General features: G+C 36.2%; 1 protein-coding gene across 1 annotated transcript in view; it reads right to left on the bottom strand.

The window, feature by feature from the left end:
* loxl2a (lysyl oxidase-like 2a) overlaps positions 1–13,169 on the bottom strand; it is a 42,186-nt gene that overhangs the window by 3,997 nt on the left and 25,020 nt on the right. The window contains exons 7-13 of the mRNA XM_056452568.1: positions 10,604–10,755; positions 10,336–10,503; positions 5,254–5,419; positions 4,121–4,361; positions 1,505–1,620; positions 1,238–1,374; positions 402–513 (exon numbers count right to left, since the gene is read on the bottom strand). Of these exons, the coding sequence (XP_056308543.1) occupies positions 402–513; positions 1,238–1,374; positions 1,505–1,620; positions 4,121–4,361; positions 5,254–5,419; positions 10,336–10,503; positions 10,604–10,755 (1,092 nt within the window). The remainder of the gene's footprint in view (positions 1–401; positions 514–1,237; positions 1,375–1,504; positions 1,621–4,120; positions 4,362–5,253; positions 5,420–10,335; positions 10,504–10,603; positions 10,756–13,169) is intronic.

Raw genomic sequence — 13,169 nt, 5'->3', positions numbered from 1 at the left:
CTTTCAATTGACAGATTTTAGCACTTTTGAATAGCTTCAAAATAAAAGTCACTATCCAACACCATAATGCAGCATCCAGGATATAAAATGTAAAACTACTTGCCCTAAATGGAACATCACTTTCTCAAGACTATTCTCATTCACTTCCATTGATATTAAACTATACAATAAAACAGCTTGTTAGGCCGCTTGATGTTGCAATCTGGTAATTTTGTTATATTATATTAATTAAATTTTTGGAATTTTGGAATAAACACAACCGTTTATAGACAGTGTAATTGTGGACTTTACTGCCATGTGTTATTTCTAGTTATTTCCCCAATAAAATAATGAAAGGGAAGTCTGAAAAGAATCGCAGAAAAGAGCTTTACATAATTAAGGTTTTTTTCTAACCAACTCACCTATATGACAGCTGTATGTCCATATCCTGTATCCATCATAGCGGCACTTGCACTTCATGACGTTGTTGGTGTAATCTGATTCAGCGACATCATAGTTTGGATTGATTACCACCTGTGTGACAGACAGAGACATGTCAGGAAAATAACATTTTTGATGCTGACTTTTGATTAAAAGTTTTTAAAAGTCTCTTTATGCTCAACAAGGCTGCAGTTCTTCAATCAAGAATAAAGGAAAATAAGAAAACTAAGACAGTCTGTAAATTTTCTTATTCTGTATTATATACTACTGCAGTATGTATGGTCTTGTTATATACAAATAAAAAATAGAGTAAAAACAGTAATATTATGAAATATTAATACAATTGAAAAATACCTGTTTTCTATTTTCATTTATTTTATCTTACAAAGTTGACTTTTCAGTTTTTATTGGACTATCAGGAATCTAAATACTCGAAAGTTCAAAAGAATGGCATTTAAATGAAATAAAAATATATTTTGTAACATTATATATATATATTGCTGTGACTTTTGTCGCACTCTTCTTTGATAAAATATTAATTTCTTATTTTCTTTTTTTTAAATTATATCCCCAGTTTAAATGGCATTTTATCAGTTTCCAAAAATATATTAAGAAGCACAGTTTCTACAATTGATAATAATAATAAGTGTTTCTTGAGCACCAAATCAGCATACACAAAATGACTCAAAGTTGATTTCTTGGATTTACTAAATTTATTTGAGTTAAGTGGATTGTAAAAAAATTATTTGGGCTCAATTTAATCAAACAAGTTAAATTGAACATTACATTACAGACCAACAGTGAGCTGAAATGGTACCTGGAAAATGTAGTCTCCTGGTTTGACATCTGTGACATCAATCCACTGACAATCAATGTCATGTCTGTAAGTGTCCCAGCAGCCAACAGTGATGCCCTGTTCACCAAAGTTAGCACAATGGTACCGCTTCGAAATACCTAGTCCAAATAAAACAACCAGTTAGGTCAGTTAGACAGCTTCAATACGAGTTGACTAAAACTGACAGGCTACTCATATTTGTCAGCTTGAACTTAATAAAGTTCAGGGGATCAGCCCTCGCGTTCTCACCTTCATCACAATGAGTGTCCTCTAGACAGAAACTGGCCTTGTGACCCTCTGCCACCTTGGTGCCGTTCAAGCTCAGCAAGTCATAATGAGTAAAAACCTCCATGCTGTGATAATGCCTGTGCAGATACACAACAATACAATATGAGATTTGTATCCTGTATCATACTGAAGTGCCCCAATTGTGCTATTTTAAAGGTCAATCCAAAGTCAAAAAGCAATAAATTTACTCATAAATAATATACATTGAAACTCTTTTCTCTCAGTGTCTAAAATTAAAGTCTCTTTAAACCTCTCCTCTGCTCTGATTGGTCAGATGGCCTTCATCAGTAAACTCGAACAAATTAACAATAAGAATGGTGTGTGTCGGTTTTACTGTGTCAGTTAAAGTCTTTGGAAGAGCATTCAGATTAAATGCACTTTTCAAAAAAAAAAAAAAAATCACAATCTTTTTATGACACAAACCAAACTCTTCCATGCCTTAGCTATGGCGTTTGAGGGTCAAGGTAGATGTTCATGAGGAGCCAATGAAATTACTGACTGATATTTCAGAATATTCTTTATGTTGAGAGATTATAATTACAAAGGTCTGTACAAAGGTGGTTGATTGATTGCTGTCGTCAATTTACATAAAAGTTGACAACATTAATATAAATTTGTCATTTGCGTTAGCAATCTGAAGCATGTCTGTGAATGTGCTGGCAGTAGCAGGTCTCAGTATGTGGTGCTCTGCACCAATAAAATCTATGTACACTCACCAGCCACTTTATTAGGTACACCGTACCTAATTACTAGTACCAGGTTGGACCCCCATTTTGCCTTCAGAACTGCCTTAATCCTTTGAGCATAAATTCAACAAGGTACTGGAAAATTCCTTTGAGATTTTGGTCCATATTGACATGATAGCATTGCGCAGTTGCTGCATATTTGTCGGCTGCACATCTATGATCGAATCTCTCATTGTACCACATCCCAAATGTGCTCTATTGGATCTGGAGACTGTAGAGGCCATTTGAGTACAGTGAACTTATTGTCATGTTCAAGTAACCAGTCTGAGTTGATTCACGCTTTATGACATGCTGCGTTATCCTGCTGGAAGTAGCGATCAGAAGATGGGTACACTGTGGTCATAAAGGGATAGACATGATCAGCAACAATACTCAGGTAGGCTGTGGTGTTGATACAATGCTCATTTGGTACTAACAAGCCCAAAGTGTGCCAAGAAAATATCTCCCACACCATTACACCACCACCACCAGCCTGAACCGTTGATACAAGGCAGGATGGATCCATGCTTTCATGTTGTTGAAGCCAAATTCTGACCCTACCATCCGAATGTCGCAGCAGAAATCGAGACTCATCAGCAACGTTTTTCCAATCTTCTATTGTCCAATTTTGGTGAACCTGTGCTAATTGTAGCCTCAGTTTCCTGTTAACCGACAGTAGTGACACCCGGTGTGGTCTTTTGCTGCGTTCAGAGATGCTCTTCTGCATACCTCAGTTGTAACGAGTGGAAATTTAAGTTAGTGTTGTCATTCTATCAGCTCAAACCAGTCTGGCCATTCTCCTCTGACCTCTGACATCAACAAGGCATTTTCACCCACAGAACTGGCGCTCACTGGATATTTTCTCTTTTTCTGACCATTCTCTGTAAACCCCAGAGATGTTTGTGTGTGAAAATTCCAGTAGATCAACAGTTTCTGAAATACTCAGACCAGCCCGTCTGGCACCAACAACCATGCCAAGTTCAAAGTCACTTAAATCACCCTTTTCCCCATTCTGATGCTTCCTGTCTTGACCATGTCTACATGCCTAAATGCATTGAATTGCTGCCATGTGATTGGCTGATTAGAAATTTGCATTAACTAACAGTTGGACAGGTGTACCTAATAAAGTGTCCGGTGAGTGTATATATACATAATATATCTATATCTAACATGCATGCCCTCAAGAACGAACACATGAAAATGTCCATACAAATATTCATCACCATACTAAAACTTTCCGTAATTTGTCATGACAGAACTTTCCATTAGCAAATAGCTTCATTACTCACAGCATGAACGGTGATTTTTTGAAAAAGCAAACATATATAAGTACACCCCTTTTAAAAAAATTATGTTTTTATCCATTTCTAAGTGAATGTAGACAATATGCAGTATTTTGGTGCATTTAGTTTAATAACAGTTTCATTAAACAGTTACATTCATTAAAATAAGAATATGGTCACCTGATATTTTTAGGAACAGGAAGACAACACAAACATGGTGTTGCAAAAATAAATTAAACTAAATGTTTTTTTTTTTTTTTATGGTTCTCTTTTATTATTGAAATTTTGTTTAATATTTTTCCCAACATATTCATAGTTGCTGCACCACAATCTTGTTATTTTGTTAGATTAGTTCCAGTTTTGGCTTTGGTGGTGACTACTCTAATGTATATGCATGAATATCTGTTGTGTAGCATCCTATAAAGTATAAATAAGAGAGATCTGTGTGTACTGATTTATGCTGGGCATTGTAACGGGTGGTTATATTCATCAAATTTTTGCTGTTATTTATTATTGGGAATAGTATTGGTAATAATCTGTGATCATGGAGTGATGTTTGTGGGTCTTACCTGTGACACTCGTGCCAGGTCCAGGCGTGGTATCCCAGTTTTGGTCTGAAGTCGGATTGGCCCACGTTGTGTATCTGTGAAGAAAAGCGTAGCAGGCGGCGGTAGGAGCTGTGGTCATTCTTTCGGGCAGTGCTGGACAGGCAGTTCTCTTCTAGAGCGCACTGAAGAGCATACATGGGCCGGTCCTCCAGATAGGTGGTCTGCTCCACCAACTGAGCGTTGAGCACCAGGTCAGGGGCCGCTGTGATGGATGCCGTCAGAGGTCAGAGTCAGACAGAAACAAATTCCTCTGTTCAAATTAGTCTGGAGCACTAGGGCTTTTAGCTGCTTCTGAAGATCACCCATTGTGAGTTGATTAAAGGGCTAATCATCCAAAATGACAATTCAGTCATCATTTACTCATTTACTCCAACTATTTATGTCAGTGGGGAATGTGGTATCAACTTTACCAGCATATCTTATGTATGTGTCTGTGTGTGTGTGTTAAATAGAAAAAGAAACTCATGCAAGGTTGGAACAACTTGAGGGTGAGTATAATGAGAGTAAGTTTGGATTTTTTAGTGAACAATCCCTTTAAGTTAATCGAAAATCTTCAGTATTTTCACTCTTTGGTCATGTTTGAAAAGGAATAATAGCTCAGGATACTGTTTTCTGTTTACCCAGCACACATTACAATCAGTGGTGTAGTAGGGGCTATACGCACGTATACTCAGTATGTCTACTTTTTTCCACTAGCTGTTTGGGTATTACGACTTCTGAGGATCAATAATTGCGTATACCCTCAGTATACTCACCTGTTTTGCTGATTAGACTTCCCTAATTTACGTGTATTCGCATCCCCTTTAACTGTATACCAAATGTTTTTTAACTCTCATCTTAATTTGTTTTTCTGAAGTCAACTGAATGATGTCACGCTGAAACGTTCAGGTAAAATTATAATACAGCATGGGCGGGTTGGGTGGGTAATAGTACACCACCTTTTTTTTAGGACTACACCACTGATTACAATATATTGTCTGTTTTAATAAATATATATATATATATATATATATATATATATATATTACAAGTTCTGACATCAGTAAATCATACATTTTTTTATTTGTTTCTTCAATATGAGGTGAGAGACTCACTATCAGAGCAGGACACTCCAGCGGCGAAGCGTCCTCCTCCTTTGGGGCAGTTGATGTGTTTGCCGTGATGAAGACACTGAGGAAGACTCATCTCAGTTCCTGAGCATCTGACTCCACTCATCACAACATTATCTGCATTCGCATCTCCAGCCCAGTACCAGGTCTCCTAAACAAACATATGATACTTAAATTAGCAAGATTATTAGTGGAACCGCTGTAATTTAATCCCACTGTCTCATTTTAATTGCGTCTTATACCACATTATAAACGTATTTCCTCTGCAGTGACTGAGATGAAAAGGAATTTGTAAAATACTCAGTCCACTTTGTAAACAAAATCGATGGGTTTACTGAAATGAAGCTACAAACAAATGATTGAATTGTTGATTCGGTTAGCTTGAAATGTTTAATCGTGTGTCTTAAACAGACTTTTCTCCAGCCTGATGAAATTTCCATCACCATTTAACTTGTAGGCTGAAACAGCTACAATACAAACAATCTGCAAAAAAACGGCTGTTGCTTTATAGTCAGTCTAGTTGTGAAATTCTAACACTGCATCATTTATTTCCTGAAGAAATGACAAATCAAACAATGATCATGAAATGGAAAATTTGTTGCTTATTTAACACCACATGTGTTAAGGCCAATCCACTTCTAAAGTGTTAAAAGTTTTTCTACCTGGGTTATAAGCAGGGTTTAGAAAAAAAATTAACATTGGATTTTATTCCTAAAGACTTCATTTAAAGGAACATTAAGTTTTCAGCCAACATCCCGGTTTGGCAAGAGTATTTTTAGCGTAGCGTAGCTTAGCATAGATCATTGAATCAGATTAGACCATTAGCATCTCTCTCAAAAATGAACAAAAAGTTAAATACTTATTTAAAGCTTCACCTTTCTGTAGTTACATCAAATGCTATTTTGTAGGCCGATATGGCCAGAAACTATATACCCATTCTGGCATAATAGGAACTATGGCTGTAGCAGGTACAATAATCGGCACCTGAAAATCAGCTAACTTCCATCAATATAATAACATTACTACCTGCTTAAACGGGGAGCAGGCCTTACAACAATGGCTGGATAAATTGGTGGTTCATTCCACTGTGGCGACCCTTGATTAATAAAGGGACTAAGCCGAAAAGAAAACGAATGAATGATTCAGAACATGTTAACTTTAATGCAGATAAATCTGAAAATTATTGGTCATTTTTTGACGAGATACTAATGGCCTAATCCAATACAATGATCTATGCTAAGCTAAGCTAAAAGTGTTCCCGCCAGACACTTAGATTGGCTAAATGGACCAAAAAAAGGTACAGCTTAATAGTTTTAAAAAAGGAAACCCCCTTTAAATGTTTTTATGATTGTTTTGTTTCCTCAACCATATGAAGACTGATCTGTCGGTCATTACACCTTCTGACCAAGTGAGGGCAGTTTAATCACATTTTACAGATCATCCAAATGTTTCTGATCGTGATTTGAGCATCTGCTCTCAAGATTGCTTTTCATTACAGCGGTTGCATGAGTTTAGAGGTTTGAAACATAAGACAAGCTGTACCCCACAGATTGGGAAAGTCTATGTCAGTGCTGATGACTGCACAAACATATGTTCATGGTGAGTCATCTTCATCTAGCATTATGTTCTGTTTTCCATGTGCTTTCCATGTGATGTGTCTTAGACGGCACAGGCCTGAGTCACAGCCTCCCCTGATTGATAAGCCTGCCGGATGGCCACCACGGGCAGGGGGAATGTGGGCACATTCTGTCAGAGTTTCCATGGGCTTCCTTTACCCCCCACCCCATTGTTGATCCACTCCCACACATGCTGTCTGGAAAGACCCACCGGTCCAGACTGTCAGACAAATCATGTTTAATGGCCACTCCAACATCTGGAAGTTGTATCGTGCACTTTTTGAGCTTTGGTAACAGTTTTAGAGAAAACGTGACCGACAGCATGTCAGAAGAAACTAATGCCTGAATTATCTTGAATTAATCACTTTACTATTAAAGAGATTGTTCAGCCAAAAAGTTTTATTTACTTGCTGTTTACGCCCCCCTCAAGTGGTTTCAAACCTTTGTGAATTTCTTTATTCTGTTAAACACAAAAGCAGATATTTTGAAGAAAGCTAAAAACCTGTATCCATTTACTTCTATAGTAGGAAAAACAAATACTATGGAAGTCAATTGTTACAGGTTTCTAATATTTTTTTTAAATGTTTAACAAAAGTAAGAAACTCATAAAGGATCTGCCAAATCATTTTAGATCATTTAAGCAAGGTACAAAGAACAGAACCCTGGGGTCCATTCTTCGTACGTAGATTACTCAATTAGCTGGATTTGGTATTGATGATTTGACACGATCCAGGATCATTTCGTTCTTCAAAACTTATCCCAGAATTGTTTTCATTGCAACAGTTCTGGTAGCTCAAACCTGCTCGGAAGCAGGGTTATTTCATTTAAACAGGATTAGATTAGGTCATTTGAAGCAAAGGTAATATTGAAAGCTTGTACCAAATGCTGATATTTTCTTACAGTAGTAGTTATATACACTTGGGAAAATAGTAGAAAAAAATTATAAAAATAAAAATAGTTACTGTTTAAGTTTAAAGTAAAAAAAATCTATAAATAAATTGTATGCAATCTGCACTGCGAAATAAAAGTACATACACTGTCATGGGTGTTCTCTCCCCAAGGGGTTCAAAGTGAACATTTATTAATATGGACTTTTTAGATACAAACGCATACTTTTTTAAGGTACCAACCAGCTTTAGTACAATTTGTGTATGATAATAGACATGCACAATACTTGACTGTTTTTTTTAAGGAATAATAAATTATGCAGTCATGCTCGTGTTTTGACAGCAAATATGCCGGTGATTTGATGCTTTGCAGATTTTAAAATGCTTTTTGATGCTTAATTAAATTAAACATCCAGTTATTCCTTATTCCTATTCCTAGGCCTAGGCTACTATAATAAAGAAAATCCGCTCTAAATGTAAAACTAAATAAATTGCTAAATACTCTTGACACATGAAAGTGTAAAGCATGCAGCCCACAACAAATGTGCAAAGTTATTGCGTATCATATTTAACAAACCGTTTCCTACTAATTTTATGTAATTTTGCTCACGTGGATAATTGAATATTAATCAGATGATGTCATTACGCTGCTGTGCCGTCAGCCAATTGTTACATTGCTGATCATGATTTTGAGGTTCGATAGATCTGTCCTTCACAACACACACAGCAATCTCAGATCAGTTCATTCAGACATTTTAATCTGATTCGTGAACCTGTTTGAAGAATCAAATTAGCCAAAGATCAGTTATCAAGATTAAAAGATCCAGGATCTGCCAAATCATCTTAGATCATTTAAGCGAGGTACGAAGAACGGACCCCAGTTGAAAGTTTTCAAAAAAACAAACAGACCAGTATGACTAGGCACACGAGACCTGCACAAATCATTCATGCTAGCCTTTTCAGAACAATAATATATTAAATTTAACTGCTTTAAGTCCCAGGGCCGAAGCTATTATGGCCCTAATGTTTTGACATGTGGCCACATGCCTCCACTAGTGGCAAATTTCAGTCAATCTTCATAATAACACTTAATCATTGCATTAGCCTGCAGATGCACTTTAGCATTTCCACTCATAAAACCGCCCATCAAACTACTCCTTCCATACTGTTTGTAATGCAGTAATAGTTTCCAGGCCTGTATCATTATGAGTTTGTCACTGAGCTGTTAGCTATCCCTCTGTAGCCCAGCCACCTCAGCACTTGATAGTGCATGACATTACAAGCTCATTCAGTTATGATTTAAATGAATGGGAATGAGTAGGACTATGGCATCCAGCAAACTTGTGGTGGAGAAAATGGATTGGCTACACATTGGCTACATTATGTGTGCTTGTAGAACAATATGTACGATCGCACAATGTGTACGATTTCTCAATAAAATATGCCAAAGCCCCTAGAACAGTGTTATATATTTTGATGAATTATGTACTTACATTATACTAAAGGTTTTTGAGAATGTTCAATAAACAAAATGTAACTAGTGACACAGACCATGTCCTGTGTTGCCATGCTAATGACGTCTTGTTTTCCGATTTAATTTCTTATAAAACACAACTTAAAGAACTGGAAGACTGTGCCATAATAAAAGCTCTGCTGCTTTTGTAAGCGGTGAACTCATCTCTTATCAGCTATTACTTCAGTGGTCTATTTTGCTTCGACAGCCTTCAACCTTACTCTTTATACTACCACAAGTCCCATGGGGTATAATTAAGGATGTAAAGAAGACCACAAATTCCATGATTCCACACTCAGACATGGCATCATCAAGCTACACCTTTGTTTGTTGTAAATATCCACCATCTAGTGGCAAAAATGACATACTGCACCATTAAAGTTCTTCATCTACACAAACTACCCTTGAAAATGAATGAGTGCTGATCAATGTATACCATCATTTTGACTGCATTGAGGATACTGATCTGTTATGAGAAGTCTTATCATAGAGACCCTGGAATTGAACATGAATTCAAATGCGACTCTTGTGACCACTTATGTTCAGATTGAATCAAGACCCTTCACTGTTACTTAGTTTTCCTCTACATCAACTTTGCAGGACTATGGGCAAAAAAGGACTATGGCATCCAGTACACATGGTGGATGAAATAGGAACCCATATTGGCTGCTGAACGTTGATTGTCATTAGAAGGTTGGCTGATTAGAAGTCTGATCATGGTAAACCTGGAATTCAACATGAATCCAATTGCGACTCTTGTGACCACTTATGTTCAGATTAAACAAGACCCTTCACTGTTATTTCGCTTCCCTCTACATCATCTTTGCAGGAGCACTCAGTGTGATGCATGAACACTACTGGCTTTAGAGTGAGTGTGAAAGCAAACGAATGAAAAGGTGGACTACAATGCCATGAGTATGAATTTCTTGTTTAGATGCTCTTTTTCATAGCGTTCATGTGTTCAGTAGAATAGTAGCTTGTATTCTGTGGCTGTTTAAACCCATTCGATTAACAATTTTACAGAATTTTCACATTTAGTGAGTAGATTTACCTGGAACGCATGACTGGCGAAGCCTAATCCCAGCTGTCTGCAGACCACCATAGCCTCTATAATACCCCAGTTTTCACTACAAACGGTTCCCCAAACCAGAGAACCGTTCTTCTCAGTGAGTACTTCCACACGTCCTTCATATGGGTTTCTTCCACCACTTAGTCGTATCTGTTGTAGTCAAAAGCAATCAGTGCTTCGTAATCATACTGATTCATGAATTTAAAACTATTATTAGATCAATTTGTAAATAATATTTAAAAATCCTCACCCTTTTCTCAAAGCCCATAGCAGGTACATTACAGCGAACAGCGGCGTCCTCCTCATGACTGCATCCCAGCGCATCATTATTAAAGTAGCAGTCAGTGAGAGATTTCTCAAATCCAGAGCACTCCACCTCATTCATGTGGACCGGACCCATTCCTGACAAAAAAAAGTACACATTAAATGCATTGTATATGTTGAATTGGGTATGATTACGCAAAAGAGTGTTCATGGATAGGAAATTCAGAGTTCAGATGCAAAAAAAAAGTGACTCTGGTGAAAGGTAACTGTGTTTGACATGTGGTTGATATTGAAGTCCTGTTGAAACTTCAGGCACCAAAAGGTACCAAATGAGGTGTCTATTTGAAGAGTTCAGATGCAAAAACCTCTATGTGCCATCTGAAATGTTCTTTTAAAATGAGCATTTTTCCTAGCCTCCTATATGTTTATGTTCAGCTATTTCTCTTTAAAGGCAATCAAAATGATCTGTCCTTTTTCCAAAAAAATTTTAATTACTGAACACTGAAACTGTAAAAATGCCTAATTTAAGAAGAAAAACTCAGATGGCACTTAAAAGTTTTTGCATCTGAACACTTAAAATAGACACCTGACTTGGTACCTTTTGGTGCCTGAAGTTTCAACAAGAACTCAATATCAACCAGATGTCAAACACAGATATCTTTCACCAGAGTCACGTTTTTCTTTTCCTATTAGGTCAGCTCTGCCAATCACATCAGATGAGAGTAATCACTGTGAATAAATAGATTATAGGAGAGTGCTATGAGAGCACTGAATAAGTATTTGTTCAAACTAGGCAAATAAAATAGTTGTTTACCCCAATCTTAACCTTCAAAAGAATGAGAAAATTAAGTTTAGAAGTACCACAATAGCACTTTTGTTTTGGAAAAATGCACTGCAGTGTAAAACAAAACACTTTGGCAGCCATTTTAAAGAGTTCTCATAGCTGAAGGCGAAAGTAAATATAAAGGTAGACAACCAACTTGTGGGTCGCATTATGCCACGTTCAGACTACACAATATTAACCTTGAGTGTTGTGGTGATTTGTAAATTGTTTTATCTTATTTGGTGTGCCCAGGAGGAAAAAAAAAGAATGCTATTTTTGCCACAAATACACCAAAAATAACCTTCAAATGTTGTCTTTGTTAAATATTTTGGAGTTATCCTTTTAATTTCAAACCTGCATAACGGAATAAAAGTTTACAAGTGTGCAGGGTATGAATTGCAGGGGTGTGATCCCACTTAATTATTGCATGATCCCTCCCACCTCCCCCCAAAATAAGATATTGTGAGGGAGGGGTCAGCCATTTAAATAATGGAAAATAGTTTGATCTGATAGTGTATGTAATTAATAGTAGCCCTCCCTCATTATTAGACCCCCTGTTTATTTTTTCCCCCAATTTCTGTTTAACGGAGAGATTTTTTCAACACATTTCTAAACATAATAGTTTTAATAACTCATTTCTAATAACTGATTTATTTTATCTTTGTCATGATGACAGTAAATAATATTTGACTAGATATTTTTCAAGACACTTCTATACTGCTTAAAGTGACATTTAAAAGCTTAACTAGATTAAATAGGTTAACTAGGCAGGATAGGGTAATTAGGCAAGCGATTGTATAACAATGGTTTGTTTTGTAGACTATTGCTAAAAAATATAGCTTAAAGGGGCTAATAATATAATACCTTAAAATGTTATTTTTTTTAATTAAAAACTGCTTTTATTCTAGCCGAAATAAAACAAATAAGTCTTTCTATAGAAGAAAAAATATTATTAGACATACTGTGAAAATTTCTTTGCTCTGTTAAACATCATTTGGGAAATATTTTTAAAAAGATATTAATAATAAAATAATAGATTATAAGTAGTGTAAAGTAACAAATTACAAATACTCAAATTACTGTAATTGAGCAGTTTTTCTCAGGAATTGTAATTTACTAAGTAGTTTTAAAAATGTGTACTTTTACTTGAGTACATTTGTAGTGCTGTATCGGTACTTTTATTCCACTACTTTCCTTCAACCTGCAGTCACTACTTTATTTTTTCCTGCCTATGGGGATTAGAAAAATCCGTCCTGTGATTCCTGTACAATCAGATCATACTGAGAAGGTAAATCGCATCATAACGAACTAACTCAAAACATGAGTGATTTCTAAATGCAGCAAACTGTTTGAAAGCATTAAGAAATGTCCATTAAGTTTCCAAGAAGATGTCCAAAATCTTTACACACATTGACCCAGAGACGGTCACTGATGAGAAGATGAAGGATGTTTATTGTATGATGACCGAAATGTCCTTAAATATCCAGAAGGCAAAGACGTCAACATGACGTCAGATTGACATTGTACCCAACGTTGTGGGATTTTGCATTTTGTTTGGAAATGAAAATCGAGTTGAGGTCAGAACTCAATCATTAAATGCACTACAGAATGTTACACTTACACACATCCACAAATTACATGTTAATGCATCAGCTTTTTACAGCGTGATACACACTACTCTTGAGTACTATTGAAATGGCTACTTTTTACTCATACTTTGAGTAATATT

The sequence above is a fragment of the Danio aesculapii genome, unplaced genomic scaffold (assembly GCF_903798145.1).
Source record: "Danio aesculapii unplaced genomic scaffold, fDanAes4.1, whole genome shotgun sequence".
In the NCBI taxonomy this organism is placed as follows: domain Eukaryota; kingdom Metazoa; phylum Chordata; class Actinopteri; order Cypriniformes; family Danionidae; genus Danio; species Danio aesculapii.
This window is presented reverse-complemented; position numbering and strand designations above follow the sequence as displayed.